Source organism: Nestor notabilis, unplaced genomic scaffold (genome assembly GCF_000696875.1).
Source record: "Nestor notabilis isolate BGI_N333 unplaced genomic scaffold, ASM69687v1 scaffold15888, whole genome shotgun sequence".
Lineage (NCBI taxonomy): Eukaryota > Metazoa > Chordata > Aves > Psittaciformes > Psittacidae > Nestor > Nestor notabilis.
The window spans coordinates 75,667-97,797 of NW_009938872.1; the positions used below are offsets into that span (position 1 = coordinate 75,667).

Below are 22,131 nucleotides of genomic sequence, written 5' to 3' on the forward strand. Positions count from 1 at the left end.
TTTTAGTTATTTGGAAGACTGGCTTTCCATTGTGGCTCACAGCAGTTATTCGTCTGTTTTTCTCCCAGAAGATATGTAGCAGTTTTACGCAAGCAGGAACTTTTTATGGTGAAATGGCCATTAATTATTACAGAGTCATTTCCAGCCTCACCATTCCACTTTTCCAAGGAATCATAAGTCAACCACAAACATATCCTTCATGCTAATACTATGCTACAGAATGTCCTGTCTCAAGAACCTTTATTTATCAATGCAAAATCAGGTTCCAATTGTATTGATGTGAATATATCTTAATCTTGACCACATGCTTTATATTACAGAAGTTAATTCACCACAAAACCCACAGTTAAAAAGATTCTTCCTGCATGCAAAGAGCTGGACAAGCATGTATTAAACTCCATTAAATATTTTAAAAAATCAGCTCATTATGAAGTTGTTTCAAGAGCTAACCTGAAAATACGTATTAAAAAGTCATAAAATAGAGCTCTCCAGCTCTTATCATGACTTGAAAGCTTGAATGAAATGTTATATTTATGCTAAGACATGTTAATTATTGGGCATTGTTTATAGCAACTAGCTCAGCCCTTTGAAACCTGAGAACAAAAGTGTTGATAGAATAGAAATGCAATCTAGGGACTGAAATATGGGGCAGAGAGTCAAACTGGAGCTCTGTTCCCCATGCTGCCATCAGCACGATCTTTGGTTTTGGCCATTTCAAGCAGAGATGATGCAAAGATTGCTGAAATTATTAGTACTCTTTCCATTAACCTCTGTAGGCTTTGTATCAGATCCAGACGTGCTACACGACAATTTGTTCATCTCCAGAGTGTGTGTGCGTGTGAGTGCAAAAAGCACAGTGCAGCAATTTCTTAAAAATCACTATGTGATCCCCTATATGTCCCCTCGTTTGCTAGCACAAACTCACACATCTAGCAGTGCTTACCTGTTACATACCTTCCTGTCTTCCTTACCATTTTTTTTGGTTTTGTTCCTCTGCTCAAGCCACATTTAGGCCCCTCCACCCGCAGTGCTTTCTTCCTGACATCTTTTGATGGGAATCCTCAGCTATAAGCCCCTTCCCTTTTACCAGATATGCCAAAAGAACAAGTCTCTTGTTTACCTTGTAATCACCAGGCAGCCAGGCCTGTTGCTCAGCTCAGTCTGGCAGGGTGTCAAACATATTGCTAGTTTTTAACAAATAATAAATGCTAAAACAGTCACCGTTTCCTAGTGATTCCTTGTGCTCGTTGCCATTGCTGCACTGCTGAAGTCACCCAGGCACAGGTTCCTGGTGTTACCTTTGCGTGTTCCAGTCCTGTCCTTAAGACCAGTGAATTTCCAGATGCCCCAGGTAGAATACTGTGCCAGTCTATGAACTAAATTTTTACCACAAACATCTGTGCTTATATTCTGGATTCCAGTAACTAAAAAGTGCAGGGAACATCCGGGGCACAGGTTTTGAGCTGACCAGTCAAGCAGGAGCCAGAGCTGCAGATATACCTTATGTTTTTGTGGATCCTGCAAGGATGGCACAGACCTGAGAAAGGCCACCCTAAACAAAGTAGGGGAGCCTATCTGCAGATGCTGGAGGTGTACGGATTGTTGTTAATTGTGGTCTATTGTTCTCCTTGTAGAAACTATACAGGAAAGAAATCAAGCCGCCTTTCAAGCCCGCAGTGGGACGGCCAGAAGACACCTTTCATTTTGATCCAGAGTTCACATCTCGGACCCCCACAGGTTAGTAAGGTGGCACATCTTTTCAGTGAGTAAATTCATTCTTCTTTCACCTCCCCATTCCAAGAAGGTCTAAAAGTCTGATCACTTGTGGGATTGCTGGGTTTTGCAATATCCAACAGGAAGCAAAGACTGTTTTGCATTTCCAAGAAAAGAAGCTCAGAAGCATTTCACCAATTTCACATTAATTTGTCTTCAGGAAGGACAGATTTCACATTTTTAATAGGGAAACTAACCATTGATTTGCTATTTTATTACTCTTATCGTTGCTTACGTTAGGTGAATTTAACTACTGTAAATTACCTCAGCTTCAAAGAACTTTGTGTCTCTGTAATTTAGTATATAATTATATATTCCATGGATGTTTTCTTTAACTATGAAATCCCATAGACTATGGACTGTTGGAATTTAATTAATGGTTAACAGTAGTGAATAATTATCAAGTTCTCAGATCAGCAGAGTTGTGCCAACAGAAAATATGGCAATATTTGTAAAATCTTTGCAGTGAGAATGTCATGCCTGTAATTTCTGTTTCCTAACAGGAGTATCACACTTTGTGCATTATATATATATTTAGGTGGTCATTGCACAAAACATCAGCTTTCCACTCTTTTAGGTGAAAGCAAGATTATCAATAACCTTTGAGTGGTAATCCCAGTGATAATGTTTCCTATTGCTAGGAATTCATAAACTACATTACATTTCTGCCTGTGATATGCTCATGTAAAAAAGTACACGATTATATGTTCTAAAATGTAAACATTTAATTAGCTGTTGTTTGTTCAACAGTTTGAAGATAATAAGTGCTGCAAATATCCCCTGTACTACATTTGCCCCAGAACTGTTTCAGTGAGAGTAAAAGATCTGAGCTTTCATTACGAAAACACCAGCATTATTCAACATGAATCAGAGCTGAGATTTCCTGTAGTTTTTGTTCAGGCTCATCAAGACCTTCAGCTTTTTTCTTAAAACTAGCCCAAACCTCAAAGCCTGGCTCAAACTTCCTTTCGTGGAGTATGAAATAGTTGTATCTACTCAAAATCTTTTATCAGTCTTTGTTCCTAGGTTTTTTGGCAAGGATGTGCTGACATGCACAAGCTGGTTATTTGGGTCTAGCTGGAACATCCTACTGTCTCCAGTATATGTTAGTCATATTCTGATATTCCTATCCCACTGCATGGAAATAAATTATCTTCAGATACCAGACATTTCACACCTTTGATTTTAGCTTTAATTCAGATTTCAGAGGAATTCATTTCTCATATTGGAGACTGCAAGTTAGACTGATGTTGAGAGAAGTACAGGCTGGTGCAGCCCTGGAAAGTCTCAGAGAAACACTGAGGGTTTGTATTGCTTTGGAAGTTTACACTTCATCGGTTGTATTGGCGTGAAAACCCTTGTACTTCAGTCATGTGGTGATGCCCAGCTACTCTGTGTGTTACTATTGTTGCCTAATTCTGCCTAATTTGATATCTCATGCAAGAAACTGACTTGGAAGGTTTCTCTCGGGGTACTGACTGAGGTGGGGAGTTGGCCTGCCTCAATTCCACTTCATGCTATTATGGAAAGTGACCTGAGAATCAAACCCTGTCATTTCAAAATAGGTGTAATTGGAAATATGAATACCTTTATACTTCCAGAGCAATAGAAAAGCCTTTGCAGACTGGCAACATATTTTGCAGCCCCTGACGTTGACTGGTTGAGTCAGCCAGAATGGGAGAGCATTACAAGGGTGGTTAATACTGGCTCACACTGCCAGTAGAATCAAACAAGAACCTTTTTTATTTTGTGGGTTTTTTCTGTCATGGCTTAGCTCCCATACAAACTTACCCTGTTACTGAGAAAGTACCCTGACAGAAAGCACTGTAATAATTCCTGTTTCCCGATGATAATGCAGTTCTGTTTTAGGCAGCTCCTTACGTGTTTTAAGCAGATGAGACCAAAAAACAGCACTACTGAGGCATTGTGACTTTACACTTGCTCCAGGTCCTGTCTCCTCTACTTCTTCTGACCCACACAGCATACCACATTACCCAGAAAGCACTTTAGCCTTTGTAATTTCTGTAGTCAAGTCACGCTCCAAAGGACAGATGTAGCAGCCTAAAGCTTTATTCCAGTGCCTGGGTAACCTCTGCTAAGCCAAATGGATGCCCTGTCCTGAGCCATACATCTTTCTCCTAGCCTCACTGTCCTGTGTCTTTTCTCTCTGTGTGAGCTTCTGGCACAGGCAGTGCTTTGCCTGAGAGTGAACATGCACTGTGAAAAAACTCCTCTGTTATCCAAGAGGAGAGATCCTTGCAAACAATCCCCCTGCATTGTTCAGATCCAGAGAAAGGGGTGGGGAGGGCACACCAAAAACTTGATATGGAGGTGAATTATATTTGTGTGTGTCTGCCAGTTAAGCAGCATCTGCTGTTGACTGGCAAGGGTGATTTTGGCTGTTGCAGGTGCTGTGCTATTCCTTTATGATCTTTCATGCAGCTTATGAGGCCATTTTCATTCTTCTCCTACAGATTCTCCAGGTGTTCCTCCAAGTGCCAATGCTCATCACCTTTTCAGAGGGTTCAGTTTTGTTGCCTCTAACTTGGTGCAGGAGCCTGCACAGCAAGATGTGCACAAAATCACTGTTCACCCAATTGTGCAGGTAGTGATACTGATGTTACACTTCACATCTGATGGGCAGATACGTCTGTACGTAGTGCATTTAAACTACCTAAGCATTCTCACTGGTATTTCACAGCCACCCAGTGTAGGCAGGAGGTGTTTACATGCAGCATGTAGGAGATGGAAAATGAGAATTTTTTACCAAAGGCTTTTATCTTTAATTTCATGATCTCCACAGCCTTTACAAAGGAAATAGGAATCTCACCTTACCACAACTGAAATTACCTGAAACACTATTCCACTTGTGCATACCAGTCAGGTAATGAAGTGTTGTTTTTCTCAGGGAATATATGTAATTCTCAACATTTTTGGATTATATGACATGGCCTGTGTTGGCAAAGGGGCCTAATGAACTATTGCTGTAAGCTCCCACAGACATAGAGCCCACGCTCCTGGGTGTAAGAGGCCACCATGCTCCTGTTGCAGTTGTGCAAGAGCCTGGGGGTACTCACATAACCCAGAGCAGCTCGATGGGGGAATGACTCTTGCCAGACACTTGGTTCTTTGCTGTCTTTCCCCCACATCGTGGTTATTGTAATTTAAACCAGAATAAATTGCTACAAATGGCACAGTACATCAGAGGAACAGTGAACTGGAAGAAAGAATGGGGCTGATCAAAGATGCAGCAGATTTTCCCACAAGGAAAAAGTTTGTCTCCTACCCACAGCCAGAGGTATACATGCCACAAGGGGAGAGCTCAAGGGCTAAGGACAAGAGAGCTCTGTGAATGAGATGAGATCAAACATTTCTTTTATTAAGATAAGGCTAGTCCTTGTATTTAAATATCCATGTCCTGAGTACCTTGTTTCTTTTGTCCTCCCCTATAGCAGTTACACGGGAACAACATTCACTTTACAGATGGATATGAGATCAAGGAGGACATAGGAATTGGCTCCTATTCAGTGTGCAAGAGATGTGTTCATAAAGCTACAGAAACAGAGTTTGCAGTGAAGGTAAGAAAGCCTTCTGGTAGGTGCCAGAAATGTTGTTGAGACTGCTCTGCCTGCCTGGGCAGCAGTGTGCTCAGTGGATGTTTTGTTGGCTTATTTCTTGTTTGAGGGTGTTGCTTGGGGTTTTTTTTCTCTTTCAGAAGATGATAGGTTTCATGAAAAGCCTTATATTGTTTCTCACACATTAACCCCATCAAGTAAAATTCCTGGGTGGAAAAAAGCCTTTACAGTCTTGCATGGAAATCCTTCTAACCATTTCAGCCATACCCCTTGCAAACTAGATAAGATTCTTAACAGACCCTACACTGAATCATCATAAATAAACAGAATAGCATATAAAATGGTTGCAAAGTTGACATAACATTTTATTCTTCTTTCTGAAATTATTTAGTTCTGACATCTTTCATTGTAATTAGACAGATTTGTCAGTGAAAACCATGATCACCTTCAGAACTCAATTTTCTTTTGCCTCCTTGACATTCAACACCAACACGCTACACAGAGGAGTGAAAGGCAGTCTTCAGCAGAGATTTAAAATATTAATTCAGTGGAATTTATTTGGTTATTAAAGAGAAGTCAGTGAACTCTAGACTTGGTCAAATCTACATAGAACAGAGTCACCGCAGCCACAGAGGCCAGGAAGCTGCTGTGAGGCAACATTTTCTGATAGGGAAAAACTTCCATAGAACTGCTTTGGAAGGTCATGCTCAGAGGATGAGGTCACAATCTCTGTTAAATGATACTGAGTAAACAGTATACAGCTCTTACAGAGGGCAGAACAGACCATAGTATGTGGCAAGTGGTTTTGAGGTTACAGCTCAGAGGAAGAGTTCCAAATGTTTAATTTTCTTTAAGAAAAAGGCACAGCAATTAAAGCATATGTTAGAAAAGTATTTCTTATTTCTGGTTTTGTACCAAAAAGAGACAAGATTGGAATAAATGAGGAATTAGTATAATGAATTTGAAAAGACGTGGACAGTTAAGGCAAATCTTTTCATTCTGTATGATCTCATTGGAACAGATTGTGTAAATGAGCTTAAGACAAAAAGTGGCTCCTTGAAAGCAGTACATAAAGAAATGTATTTACTGAACTTGCAGTAAATGAGGGATTCTGGCCAATTGCCCCTCTACCTTCTTATTTTAAAGTTTTAGAAAAGGTATCTAAACTTAGCTTATAAATTAGATTGTGTCTTTGCAATTAAATGAGATGATGGGAACTTAAAGAAGTGAACCAAACTGCGGTCCATGAGATAAATGAGCTGTAGGTAGTCAACAGAATAATATTAAACCTTTTACTCAGTCTTATTTTCCATTACAAGACGGATGATGATGAAGTATCCATGAAAGTCCATTAAAGTTTTGGTGTCTCCCGAGGGTAACCACAAAAATCTGGAAACCACTAATAACTGACAGTCTCTTGATGTCTCTCTTCACATAATGGTTGATTTTTCTAGGCTACATCATAATTAGGAGCTACCAGCAGGTCTGTGGGTTTGCACATGAACATCTACGATTTTTATTTCTAATGAACGGAAATATTAGTTTTCCAGTATTCAGGTCATTTGTCAACAGATGGCATTATGTTATAGTAGGTATGGGTTCTGTGTAATTAAATTATCTCTCTGATGACAATGTATGTTAAATCAAAGTAGTAACTTTAATATTTTATTTGTATCAAGTATTGCTGACATTTTTAGCAGTGTAATACAGCCAGTGTGAAACCAAAACAGAAAGACTTCAGTCCTCAAAGATGTCTGAGTGCCTGAATCCAAGGGGGTCCAGCACCTACTCAGTAGCTGAGGGTTTGGAGTACCTCAGAGGATCCAAAGCAAACTCAACACATGGAGACACTCAGAACTCCAGAAGAGTTTGATATTTTGATAGCTAGGTTTGTGCTCTTTCCCATTTTTATTAATCTTTACTCTTTTTGTTGCTTTCTTACTCCACTTCTTACAGCTCTCTTCTTGTCATGTCAATATGTCTTGATTTTGACTACCAGTTTAGGCAACATATGCAGCATCTCAGTTTCTGACACAGCGTGAGTCAAATGTGTAGCACAGATTTGGGGTTGGAGGCGGTTGGTGAATTTCTGTTGGTACTGTCTTTCTAGCACATTGAGTGCCGCTGCTTTGATTATTATTCCTACCAATATATTAATTTCATTTTTCTTCTGATATTATTTTTATTTCATATTAGGATAATATAATTTTGTTATAAAGTAGCTTGCTTTCATAAATATTGCACAATGCCACCCATTTCAAGTAATTAGATAGTACAAGAGTTGCAACTGATATTATAATTATATATCAGTGCCTTTTGACATGCATCCTTTAACTCTCTCTATAAAAATCACTGTAATTAGGCTCTTCATTTCTTTCAGTGAGTATAATTTTCTCAGTGCTCCCTAATACACAGCATTCACAGGAAAAAATATCTGCATTGATAGTTTTTATGACAGGCAGCATCCCCCTTTGCCTGGCATCACCTCATTAAAAGCTCCTCTTTAAGATGAGCTGTTGACATGTCAGAGAGCATCATCTCACCTCCGCAGGAGAAGCTGGTAATAGGGGAAGAGTTAAGGAAATGACGTGGTGGCATCACCGTGGGAAGACACACATCGTGTCACTGGGTAAATAGTCACTCCATAGAGACTGCCACTCACCAGACCTTACTTACTATTGCTATATAGTGCCATACTGAGACAGCAGAGTACCAGGCCAGAGTAACTGAGTCAGAGCTACAGCCAGAAAATCCACTCAGAAAACCAAATATCTTTCCTTGCCCAGAAGCAGAATATATTTATTAAAATGCAAAACACTTCAACCCTTTTGCTTTAGTTGACCATCTGCAACTAATTGGGGGCCATCTTATAGAGATAATTAGATGTCTAGCAGTACAAAGAAGTTATTTGTTGGTGTTGTTAGAGCACTTGAACAGATCTGGAATTTCACTCATTTCAGAGTTCAGTGAGACTGAAGTTCAGAGTTCAGGTATGTCACTCACTGAGGTGCTTTTGGAAGACCCCTAGACACCTCTCTACAATGGTAGGCGTCTAACTGCCTTTGTAAATCCCATAACTGAACCTGCAGGAAATAATTTTCTTGCAACATATTCCCTCTTCTTCCATGTCATCTATAAAAATGAAATGCTAATAATAACTCGAAATCTATTTCAGATGTGCCCTCAGGCTCCTAAATGTAATATTTAAGAATTCAGACTTATATCTCCACTTCTGAGAGCATTTCAATACCATGCAACAAAAACCTTGTAGACAGCCAGATATCCTGCAAACTGAGTCTATTCTGAAACTAGCAGCCACCTGCCTGCATCAGTGCAGGTAGATGTTGGTTTAGCAAGTCTTTGTATCATATTCTACTGTGCGTACTTACTCTGAGGTACTTCTAAATTTTCCTTTAAGACTTTCTTTCCATCTAATTCCCAAATGAAAAAAAAAATGTATAAAAGTGTGAAATACAAGTATGTATGTTGTTCATTCTTCTGAATGCTTTATAAAGAGTCTGGTAGTAAGAAGAGAGATGGGTGGGGGGAAAAGAGTGTTTTTCCTCTGACAGACCTCTAATGTGTTTCAGATTCCTCTGCTAGAATATTGATCATCCTGACTACAGCAGGCATAATGATTTTTAATAGGAAAGGGAACTGGCATTGTCAATCACAGTTACAAGCTTCATGCGGGTAAAAATGTAACAGTGAGGTCAGAAACACAGGAAAATCAGATTAAACTATTTCAGTCGCATCAGGATCTAGAGAAAATAAGTCAGTTAGTTAAAAGAATGATACTAGAGCAGATGCAAGGGATTTCTTTGGATGGAAAAGATTCTGCAATGGAAACCTAAACCGACTAAGAGCTCTCATTTGGAAAACAAAGGAAATGCTGCAGTTCAGGAGTTTTGGTGAATCGGGTTTTTCACAACCTACCAGAGATTCGATGCAGTTAGCGTATCCCAGTTTTTCTTTACTTAAAACCATTGTTCTGGTTTCAAGCTTGGATCCCTACTTGTAGTGAAACTTTCAAGCTGGATTTTCAGATGTATTTCTTACTGATGCTAGATTAAGTAAGTTTGCAAAGGATCTGATTGCATCCCCCTTTTTCTAAACATTTCTCTGCTTGGATTGACTCCTTACTCCCAGGAGAGGTTACTGGTGGATAATAGCCAAGTAGAAACTGCTGCTGCTACAGCCTGTTCTACCCCCAATATGGTAACTGCCCCACACATTGCAGAGGGGGGTGCCATAGGTGTGAGCCTCAACAGCTTGATGCCAACTGTTTTCTTCTCCAGGTCAAAAGACTATCTAGCTCGTTAAGTGTTATGGATTTTTAGTCCTTCCATGCTGCTAGAGCCAGGATGAGCAACTAGGTAAAAGGACAGGGTATATCCATTCCTCCCTCCCTTGAAGAAGAAACACATCCAGTAGAGATACTCCCAAATGACAGGTTCAATTTGGAGCTGTGAATATTACAGTGGAATTCGGATCTTGAAACACATGTGAATTTTCCTATCTCTGTAATGTACTAACAACTATTTGGCTCCAAATGTTCCACCACTGTAAGCAAAGCCAAGTTTTTCAGTTTATATCTGCCTCTGGGATACAGGTTACTTTATGCTAGAATCCTAGTAAATTCTGCAATTCATATATAATTCAGGTAATTACAAAGCACTGAAAGTACATCTATCTCACATATTTTCGTATATGCAGACTGGGAAGAAGGTGCATTTTAATCAGCTATAAAAATGCTCTACCAGCGGAGAAGTGATGTCAACATACTATCGATAAATAGAAGTCAGTAACTCATGAGAGTTGGTTTTAGCAAGTCTGTGTAATCATATTTGCTATATTCTTCTCTTTGCTCATAGTTAATAATGACATAATCACCAAAAGCTGTATGAATTCCAGAGTTCCGTAATTTCTTTAAACTTCATTTTCCTCTTTCATTGATGTTCACGGGTTTGGTTTGGTTGGTTTTAGGTGGTTGGTGTAAGTAGATACAGTATTGTGTTATCTGAAGACAGGCAGTTACATGGTGGTGTTTAGTTGGCTCTACAACATTTTCTCCATAACCTATATCATGGTTTGGATACAGATAGCAAGAATAACAAAAAAAGGTAGTTTTCTAAGATTGACTGCAACACAGGACACTGTTTTTCAGTTCTTCTAAAGAAAATAGGAATCCCAAACACATGTAGCTTTATTTATTGAAACAGGAAAAGGAGAAAAAAACTAAGAAAAAAATCCATTCAAAGGTCATCGAGTCTCACTGACAGTTAAGGTGTCTGTAGATCTAGAAAGATTTGCATAGATTTGTTTCCCCTTAATCGTAGAGAGTCATTACGGTTAGACATTCCTCTAAAGTGAAACAGACTGTGAAACTTTCAGGAGAGAGTTCGTGTCTGTTTTGCCTGTCTGGGAGATACCTAGTATCTGGTGGAACATGGATAAATATATCAGTATTTTAATAGGCAAGTCAATGGAAAGTTTGCTGCATAACCTCAGATTTCTTGTCCCTGAGTCTGCCAGCTTGTCAACACCAGCAGGTGCCCATCCACTGCTCATCTGACCTTTCATCCCTCTGTCTGCACCAGAACATGGCACAGGGGGTTGGGCCCCTGGGTATGTGCAGAGATCTCCAGGTCAGAGCCGCTGGTAAATGCACCCCCTTTAAATTTAGCTTTGAAATTTAGTAGAAGGTACCTGCTGCTGGAGTGGAGCAGTAGCAGGACCCTGCAAGGGAAAGGATTGGCTAAATGGATATCGATCATATGCTGGGGTCCTGTCTCAGTTCTCATCTGACCCTTAGTCATGCAAACTACTCTGGCTGTCACAGTAAGGTTTGGAGTTGGATTGGAGTATCACACCTCACACTCAGGGGGGTGGTGGTGGGTGGGTAAAATGGCTTCAGGGAGAATATAATGTGATATGAAAAGATCTCATTAAAAAAACCAATTAGCCAACTGAAGGGAAGTAACTAGGAGTGATAACTGTGCTTCCATAAGCCTCTAGTTGTCCTTGCTCTTCCCTGAGATAGCATATCAAATTATCTGTGAATCACAGAATCATTAGGGTTGGAAGGGACCTCTGGAGATCATCTAGTCCAACACCCCTGCCAAAGCAGGACCACCTAGAGCAGGCTTGCCTCTGCGAAATCATACTGATGATTCTGAAAGATACATTCTAATGTTATTGAGGAAATATCTCTGACTGCAGAATTTTCCATTCCTATTTGCTTTCATTCCATGAATGATAAGCGATGAAACTGTTCAATATACTCAACTAGTTCATAGGATGGAAGTACATGGAAGTACAAATATTTGAATATGCCATCAGACAAGTAGTACAAATGCGTTGCTAATTTAATTAAAGTTTTATTAATAAAATTGAAAAACAAACCTATAGATTTCTGTCTTACTAACGTGCTTGCATATAAGTAAATGAGCTTTGCTGTAGTACCTAGGTAGTAGTACTAAACCCTGTGGGACCATGTGCTATTTTGGTATCCATGGCTTAAGACAGAATATAAACAAACTAGAGAAAATCTATAGCAGAAAATATGCAAGAATTACAAGGCCAGCTCTATCAAGAGAGGTAGGTATGAAGTAAGACAGACAAGAGTCCAGTGGGATGCGATCAAAATCTATAAATATCTTTAAGGAGATATAAATGATGGATGACAACCATTTGGCTGCTAAAGACAGCAAGACGGGACAGAATGTCTTGAAGCTAAAAAAGGGAGTTTCAGGAAAAAAAAAAGTTTGATGGTGAGAGCAGTTGGTAAAACAGACTCTTCAACGAGATGACCGAGACGTCCTCCCCCTCACAGACAAACTAGTGTCATTAGGTGGAAACATAGCCTTACAAAATGGAGGGCCAGAGGTATAAGACCCCTTCTTACCTTGACAAACTACAGATAACACTTACCATTTTTCCCATGAAATTTGGTTTATAAAGCGGGGGTTCAGGAAATCATGTTATCCAGGCACTTCAGTAAAAGTTGTTGTTTCCTGTCTGAAGAATACTTAAGATGGTACAGTGGCACCAGATTCAGTAGGCAATAGGGTGCTTGCTATGTAAGAGATACAGACTTCAGAGCAGATGTAGGCACAGGTCTCTGTGCTGCTTTGGATTTGCATAGGGAGGGCTGTTTTCTATAGCAGTCTGCAAAGAAACTAGCATGAAGAAGCCTAAACTACAACGGGGATCCATGGTGGATACGATAAAAGTGACTACAAACAGTATGGGTGGGCGTCCTCTAGGTATACTGGAAAGATAAAATTATTTACAGTAAAATGGATGAAGTAACAAAGGAGTTGTGGGGAAAAAATGGCTATGAGGATCTTATGATTGATCTATAAGAGTATTTTTGAAGGCTTTCTTGGTTTTCCTGTTTCAAACAGCTTTATCAAAGGGCTTGACTTCCGTGCTGGACCAGGGCTGTTGTGTACAATTTCACTCACCACATCAGGAACCAATGTAGCATTTCTTATATGCTGTTCTCATTTTTAAGGTTTGGGTTTAGTCAAATCCCTGCAAAACTTCAATGAGTCTCACTTTTCTAGTGTTTTTATTGGAGTGTGTTCAGATTTCTGCCAGATACCCTCCCCATAGAAATCAGTCAGATCTCCAAGGAGACATTGCTCGGATAGGTAGGACCCTGCAGCTACAGTTTTGGAAGGGATGGGCAAGCAGGGAGTGCTGGGCTCTGTCTGAAGGACCTGGGAGAAGAAGGCAAGGCAGAAAGCCAGGAGTGCCTTGAGCAGTTCTACAAGCAGCAAGCTTGTCTGTAGCAGTGAGAGCCATTGCTGGCTGGTGATTTGCTGGGTAATTGGGATCAAGGTGTTGCTTAAGTCTTAACAAAATAAACAGAGGCGACAGGCAGAAATACAGAAATGTGTATGGACCATCTCTTAGACTCAGCTTCACAGCACGTCTTAGGTGTGCAGTGGTTGTACATCATCTCTGGCATAAGGATTCCTGCAGCCTCCTTCCCATTTGGTCATGAAGCTCACAGTGCCTCTCTCCTTGGCATGGCTGAGCCTATGAAGAATGTGAGATGATGGCATTTTTCACTGCTAACTAGATCTTTTCTGAGACCTAGGATCAGGGAGCAGTTTTCCTACAACCTAGTAATATCATGTTTCTCTGCTCTAGTTTGCTTGCCAAATGCGTAAGTATTTTTGGACAGAATTTGGTCCTTTGTGGCTGTTTCTCTTTTGGGGCCATTTAAATGTCTTTCTTGTATTTGTTTTCCTCATTGATGTAATAATTTTCCCCTTTTATAAGATCTGTATATGATATACTGGTTTCCATTCCTGAAGCTTTTTGTAAAAAAGGTTGGAGTCACACTGCAGTCATTTTATGGACTGAAAACTTATCAGTCTGATCCAACACAAGTGCTAGGCTGAGCAGAGCTGACACAGTGCAGAGCCTTTCCCACCCAGCTATTCTGCCTCCACAACTGCAGACCTATCTCTAAAATGAGCTCTTCTGTTTCACAGGTGCTATTGGAACAAAATTGTTAATGTTTCTGCGTTGCTTGGAAAACGTGTGCTGCTGCATAAATGCTAATTAATAAGTACTACAGTTCCAGTTGACAAACTAGGAGTGCTAGGTCGGCAAACAGTGGCAGCGAGCAGGCATGCTCTGTGTGCAAAATGTTTAATGTCGCACTTGCACAGCTTGATCTGACAGCCAGTCTTCATTCAGAAAAGTATTGCTAATTAGGCCTGTTTCTCTTAGTATTCTTTTTACTCTGTTTCTGAAAGATTTAAGCATAGATGGGGGGAATGAATTTCTGGAGCTAATAAAAAGTAATAGCGCAGCAAATAGTCCCTTAGAAACTATTAGGCTTGGAATAGTTCTCCTTGGAGACATCTTAAATGTAAAATTATACCATGTCCTTTTAAATAATATTAGCCTTTCTGCAGTGATTTTCATCCAGCTCAAGTAATTTGACATCAGAAAGGGACCAAATTAAAACAGATGCTTGGCACGAATAGGGCTTATTTTTAAAGGAAATATTACTGAAATGGAAACCTGTACACTTTCCAGCAGCACAGAACTGCAGAATTCTACCTCAGTGACACTTTAATTGGAATTAATATTGCAGATGAAACTGTCAGGTTAAAATCTCTGCGTGCTGTTTCATCTCCTTTCTTCTGAAGAGCTGCAAATCCCACCTATAGTCAGTTCCACCAGTGGTGCCCTGCATTTTCAAATATATTGTACATGTGGTGTAGACGTAGTGTCTACATAGGGGACACAAAATCAATTCTCCCTTTGCTTATCCCTCCCCTCCCAGAAAAGGGAAGGATGTTTACAGGGAATATACTCATCATACTTCGTAAATGTGATTAACACATACTTACACTCCAAACAGGCTTTTGAAAATATTTCCAAGTATGTAATAGAAAATAAAGCAGCTTTAAAAAGCGTATAAAGCTCTCTTCCTCCTCCTCCATGCTTTTTTCCATAAAGCTATCATAAGTTCCCTGGTGGCTGGTCCAGAGGAGCTTTATGTCATGCTGCCTAAACACACTGGCAGCCTCAGGTGTGGTTCTTCAAGGTATTGCAACACCCAGGTGTCTGCCCTGACCTTCTGCTGGACTTTCTGTTGCTGTAACCAGATCAGCAGATTAGGACTGTAAAAGTGGCTCAGCTGCCCCAGTTCACACTGTGGTGTCCCAGTTTCACCTGCCAGGAAAGGTCACTTGGGGCAGTTGACAAGGCAGACATTGGAGCTATGCTTTATGCCCCCCACAGCATGACCCGCCAAAGCCCCACAACCTGCTTTTTATCATAGAATGGTTTGGGTTGGAAAAGACCTCAAAGAACCACCTAGATCCAACCCCACTGCCATGGGCAGGGACACCTTCCACTAGACCAGGCTGCATAAAGCCCTGTCCAACCTGACCATGAACATTGCCAGGGATGAGGCAGCCACGATTTTCCTTGTAGTGAAGATTTTTTCCTAATGTCTAATCTAAATCTCCCCTTTGTCAGTTTAAAGCCATTCCCCCTTGTCCTATCACTACATACTCCTGTAAAAAGTTCCTCTCCAGGTTTTCTGTAGACCCCTTTTTACGTACTGGAAGACTGTTGTGTTGTCTCCCTGGAGGCTTCTCTTCTCCAGGCTGAACAAGCCCAGCTCTCTTAGCCTGTCATGCAGATGTACTTTTAATGCTTCCTGTGATTCTTGTTGTGGAGTAAACCCACTAAAGTAAAACAGAGAATTTTTGCTGCAGTGCGTGGCAGTGGCACATACTGTATTAAGCGTTAAACCACAGTGCTAGTATTATCTACATTTACCTTTCCCAGGAAGGGAGATGGCTACCACTGCTTGTTTCAATTGATGTGATTAGACAGAGCTTTTGAGTCCTGTTTCACTTAAGGGGAAAATCAAATCAGAGCCAAGCAAATGTTTTAATGCAGTTTTGTTTGTTCATCAAAGATGCAAAAAGTCTTTTCTCTCCAGCACAGGAGGGCCCAACAACAGACAGCAGTTTCCTCACTGCTAGCTTCAGCTTAGCCTGGCCTGAGCCCCATCCTTTCTCCTCAGCCCTCTATCACTGCTCTTCCCATCAGTGTATCTCATATTTCTTTTCTGTCTTCTTTCTCACACTGTTGCCTTTCTCTCACCTATTCTTTTAAGGTGTTCATTTTCCAGATAGCAAAGGCAGTTAAATTGTCACTTCCTACCTCTTGCCTTTTTCCAATCTCACAACTGCAGTGATGGAGATCGCCATGCGAGAAACACATTTATTCTCCTTGTGCAAGGTCATCCAGGTTAATTTCAGATTTTTTAAAAGGAAATTTATATTAACAGGGCTAATTCTGCAAAAACAGATTAGGGAGTGATCACACATACAATTTATTTGGCAAGGCTGTGAAGGCTGCAAGTCCCAGCTGGTGGGTGGTATCAAACACCTGAGAACTGTAATATCTGCTGATGGCATAACTAGATCCAGAAGAAGAAACTTATCTACACAGTTGGAGGCATGCAAATACCTCCAAAAAACTGCAACAGCAAATATAAATATATACTTTCTGTATAGTTGCTGAACCAATTTCAGCAAGGCTTTACCCAAGTAGAACTGGACTGATACTCTCTTTTATACTCATCAGTCCACTCTGGCAAAGCTGAAGGCATTGAAAACCCAGTAGCAAAGGAGAACTGGGTGATTTTTTGCATGCAAAAGACTTGTAGAAGGACTTGTGAAAACTGGGCAGATGCGTTAATTAGGAGTTTGAAAATATTCTCTCCTGATCTTTTCTTCCTTGATAAAGTGTTCAGTATTGTTCTTTGGTGGAGCTCAACTAATTCTAAAATACCCTAAATTCTGCTGAAGAAAATGCGCCTTTTCTTTCAGCTGGTCAGCGACTGTCACAAAAGATGTGATAGTCAAAGACCAAACAAGTCCCCTATAAGAACAAAGGACACTATTGTACGTGCTAAGTCCATACTCTGGAATTGTTTCATCCACTGTTTGATACAGATGAGTTTCGAAGCAATTCTTGGCTATCCAATACCTAGAGAAAAGTCTATTTGGTGTATGGCTCATTTTCTTATTTTTCTGAAGGATAATACAAGACCTCTGTCCTGCATAGCTCTTCTCTGCCAAAGTACAACAGAGTTCTTGTTACATTTTCAGTTAAGGTATTTATATAGTATGATGGCTTTCCCAGTTAGTGTTCTTCACCACATGTATACAGAGAGAAATAGAAAAGTAGCATCATTACATATTACTCAAAACCTCAGGACTAGTAGTAAAGAAGTATGTACTGTAGCCAGCCTGAATTGGAGAGATTTCTGCTCAAGTTGCAGCAGCCACCTCCTCTGCTGCTTTATTAGCTGCGGGCCAACTATAAGTCACAGGCATTCTGAAGAGAGGCTCTGTCAGGGTGACAATCTCTCACTGTGGAGGAAAAAAATTGTTCTGGTTTGTCCAACCGGACTGCTCAGGTACTGAGAGGAATTTGACAGATCCCTTCACAGCTCTGACAATGATTTGTTGTGTGGTTTGAGGCAGCTTGTCCATTTAAGAGCTGTATCACAGCTTGTGCACACATTAAAGCAAAGAGCATGCATATTTGGCAGGACTGTCTTGCGATTCATACTTATATAGCATACTGTGTATTAGAAGCATTCCATATCAGCTATTGCTGTTGCTACTTAATCAGTAGCAGACTGCTTCAGGTTATGTTATTTTGAGGTTTGTGTCAATAGCTGAGACTATTTTTGGTTTGGATTTTTTTGTAGGCCATAGATACACATTTACAGTCCTGCATTATTAATAGTTGCTTAAAATTTTCCACAACTCTGGATATTTCCTTTTACAGGGAAATACAACAGGGAAGGAATCTGGAATATATTGCTTGCTACAGTACTATAGAGATAGTAGTACTTCATGCAGTGGTAGTAATACTTGCTGCAGTAAATTCTGCTGGTTTGTACAAAGGGAGGCAGACCCTAACAGGTGCACATACGTGTAACTCCATTAACTTGGCAAGAGCTATATTAAATTAGCAGAGGAAGTGGCCCTGAGGATCCTTTTATATATTAGAATAACTGATTAAGTGGGACACATTCAGTCACTGTGGTTGTATTTATGAGGAGCCATTCCACCAGGGTTTCATTGGCTTTTTGAGAACGTCTCAACTAAACCAGGAGAAAAACATTATTCTGCAGAAAAATTGCAGAAAAAATTTTTTTTCCACTTACCTGTTTTGAAGATTTTCCTTCATTTTTTCAAACGTGGACAACAGCCATCTACCTGCATCAGCTCCCTGTTGAACTTTCACTTGTCACACTACTATTAATTCAGAATCAAATCACTAATAAGGCTTCAGATGCACACCTCAACCGTGCACAACTGCTGACTATCATTATCACTGCACGTGCATGCTAGTCATGATGACTACAAAACCTCTAATATATATTCAAGTATGCACTGTTATAACTGTTGCATAAAATTCTAGACATGTACGTAAATGTTTATCACCACAATTAAGCTATTATAAAATGCATTCAAAAGCAGCCAGACATTTATCTTCATTAAAAATATAATAGATTTTTTAAAAGTCATTTCCCTGCAAACACCATTGTTTTAAATCTGTGCTTTGTGACTAGTGCTTTAAGAGAACTAACTGTATTTAAGGTTGGAAGCCTTGAAATGAAAGCCAATAATGGAATTGTAATTTTCTGAAAATGCCACCTATTCCTCTTCAGTAAACCTATTATTAAAAGTACTGCTGCTGTTTTCTAGCAATTGTGCCAAAATACTGTGCTTCTAATGAGTTTCTAGTAGAATGAGTCTTTTGCCATTCCTTGTGTAGTTGCATTTGAAATTTCAAAATGCAGAGATCTCCCTTGGGTAATTTTCTAGCTATTTTTTGTTTCATATTTGTCATTTAATTCTGTAAAGTGAGAAACAGTAATCAGTGCTCTCAGCTGGGCAAATGGTCAAAGCTCTTTGACTGACATCCCGAATACATGTAATAGGAGCATTGATGAGAAGTCGGTGCTATTCAAAAGCAGGTTTTCCATGCAGTGATGCTCTCTAAACAGAAGGCGTCCTGTTTTTCTGATACCTGCTGCTATAAAACCAAAAAGTTTTCATGTCTCACTATACTTTCTGATAAGGCAAAAGATGCTGAATACAGAAAGTGATACAGAGAACAAATTTCTTTCTAGTTTAGGAACAGGCAGAGTTTAGTTGTATGGCCAAATGTAACCTCTGGTCATTCTGCTGTTCATTACAACAGCATGGCCCAAAGAACCAAGTGATTACCGATAGCTTCACTCAGATGTCCCCTCAGTAAATTTCTATATATTTTCATTTCTGACAAACCCACCTGATAAGTAATTTCTATTAATTTATCAGCAGATATGCAAGTATATGCCAATATTATGAACTTATTTAATTTTTATGTCAGAGATCATTTTAAACAATTAGTATTTTAAAACTCTTCAGGTCATTTGATTTCTAAATGACACTTCTTGTAACTGCCATTATTTACAAGCAAACAAAACTATAGGCATCAAAAAGAGAGTCTACACCTCCGGAATCTAAACTAATTATTGCTCCATCTGGCTTTGGCACATAGTCAGCATGGCACTCATTTGCACAGGGTTTGAGCTGCCCTCTCCTAGAATAATGATTAATAGAAGAGTTTTAAATATTAATTTGTTTAAACTGTAGAAATTGCTTGGTTTGTGCTTAGTGCTGCTAGCCAGTATCTTACTACACTGTGCTTCATTTATTCCAGATAATTGATAAGAGCAAGAGAGACCCCTCTGAAGAAATTGAGATCCTCTTGCGATATGGGCAGCATCCAAACATCATTACTCTTAAAGATGTGAGTAGTCTTTGAGGACTTCACTGTTACATGATTTTCAGCTTATGGTCAGGCTCATCTACTAATCTATGTCCGGAAAATTCTTCAGCTGAATGTTAAAGCTAAAACCAGACCCACTGAAATCAAGGAAATAAAGGTGACTTAACAAATTACCAGGTAACAGTTGGAAAGACTGGTCAGGTTATACATTCTCCAATTGCTGTCTAGCCAACTGTAAATAAAACCAGAGGGTACGGTGCCAGAGAACAACAAAACATGTTTGATTTGCAGCACTTTTTGGAAGTGAGATCTCCCTTTTTGGGTGCTTTGGAACAAGTTGCTGAGCACACACAGTGCTGCTGCTGGGCAGGGGATGCTCTTTCACAAACAGCAGCTGTTCCCACACAGCCTGTAGTATCTGCTTTATTGGGAAGAGGAGAGCTCACAGAGTCACTAGGGTTTCTCCCACTAGTATTTTAATGCCAGGGAGTATTTACCTTCTACTCAAGCAGCCTAAGCAGACATGAAGGTATCTTTCTCCAGTATTTCATATGAAGAACGGCCTTCGCTGTGCTTACGTGCAGTAATGACCTTTAGTCAGAGATGTTTTACTTACTCTGCCTGCAGTCTCACCTGAGATTGTCCAGATCTGTCTGTGTCAGATCCAGAGTTTACAGATCAAAAATCCTGATGGTGTCAATGGTCTTGGAGTTCAGACCTTGGAGAAGTGTTTAAAAAATTTCTAATCGCATGCCCTCAGGAAAGTCTCACCTAATTCTGAAGTGTTAAAGAGTATCTTAAAATATGAGCAAAAAAAGGTTTCATATTCCTTTCCAAAAGCATTGATGATTATGACACCTCCTATTATTGCAATCCAGATAAAAGATTATGACATGAAAAAGGCTATCTTCCAATTTAGACAAAAAATGTCTCTTACCCCTTGCAATTGACATTGAAGGTAAATACATCTTGTGGCTGATGTCAACAACGTATTCACCAGAATTGCAAATATAAGCTATATAATATGACTGGAAGCAGGTCTTGGCCGGCAGTACAATACAGTTCATTTAGCTGATCATGAGTCAAAGGGAAATATTGATATTTGAAATGGTAAATGTTACTCTGCAGAAGTGGAAAGAGAGAGCACTACTGAGAAGGATGCTTGGGTGAGAGCCAGTAGGCATTTCAGACTGTGTGAAGTGGTGCTGCTTTTAGCAGCTTGGTCTTCTCTGCTGATATGATAGCAGATCAGGAAAGCTACATTTCTGTGTGGACCAACCAGCAGGTTGCTCCAGACATGAGAAAAAAGTGATAATTAAGTCATCTTCTAAAGCTGACTCTTCTGTTGTTAAGCGTAATAAGCACATTTCCCACACATTAGCTGACATTTTCTTCTTGCAACATCTCACACAAACAAGCCAACGCTGTGATTAAAGGACCAACCTCTGCCAAGTTAATGGGTCCAAAACATGTATTTGTTCTATTATTCTTACAGGTCTATGATGATGGGAAATACGTATACCTGGTGATGGAGCTGATGCGGGGAGGCGAGCTCCTGGACCGCATTCTTCGGCAGAAGTGTTTCTCAGAGCGGGAAGCCAGTGCTGTGCTGTGCACTATCACCAAGACTGTTGACTACCTGCACTCTCAGGGTGTAAGCATTGCTTTTTTGGCTATCCACATCAACCTTCCTCAAATCCAACTTTTAGAAAAAGCAAATAGCTGTGATTTTGCATCTCTGAAATATAAATAAGTTCGGGTTTTTTTCTGAGAAAAATTGATCTTTCTCCATGTTTATAATTACATTTGGTTCGTGAAATAGGGTCATATGCTTTTAAACCATTTTACAACTGAACTGCAGTATGTTGAAGCAGTATTATCACTCTCAAACTACACTGCTTTTCAAGTGTATGTACCTTGTTGAGACTTACTTGTTTACTTTTTATCACAGTCATTATTGCAGTACCTGATCTTTTAATAGAATTTCAAATAGGGTATCTGAATCAGAAGACAGGTTGAAAATCAAATGCTCAGCTTTCCAAATGAAGTGGCAGTTTGAGCAGCTGATGGGAAAGAATTCTGACATGCTGTTAAGAGCTGGCTTTTGAAATCTAAGCTTTCTGTGTGTGGCAGTTTGAAAGTCTCTCCTTTTCCGCTTTTCAGGGACAAGTAGTTTGGATGACTAGTCAAATATTTGCTGCTTTTTCTATTTCTTGGACTTGATGACCTTAAAGGTCTTTTCCAACCTAGCTGATTCTATAGTTAAAGAAGTGCATTTTGTGCTTGGGCTTTTACATTTTCATGATAGTTTTTCAGTCTTGCTATAACAAATAAAGGCTGTTTTCCCACCAGTAAAATTCTGTTCATGTCTGCCAAAACATGCAGCTACTTGAAGTTGTGCGCCTACAGAAAGGACTTTAGCAAATATATTTTG

The 22,131-nt window shown here is 39.8% G+C and overlaps 1 protein-coding gene across 1 annotated transcript in view; it reads left to right on the plus strand.

The window, feature by feature from the left end:
• The window catches only part of RPS6KA2 (ribosomal protein S6 kinase, 90kDa, polypeptide 2), a 91,515-nt gene that overhangs the window by 60,330 nt on the left and 9,054 nt on the right, over window positions 1-22,131 (plus strand). The window contains exons 12-16 of the mRNA XM_010019577.1: window positions 1,635-1,737; window positions 4,248-4,378; window positions 5,226-5,351; window positions 19,629-19,718; window positions 21,193-21,351. Coding sequence (XP_010017879.1) covers window positions 1,635-1,737; window positions 4,248-4,378; window positions 5,226-5,351; window positions 19,629-19,718; window positions 21,193-21,351 — 609 coding nt within the window. The remainder of the gene's footprint in view (window positions 1-1,634; window positions 1,738-4,247; window positions 4,379-5,225; window positions 5,352-19,628; window positions 19,719-21,192; window positions 21,352-22,131) is intronic.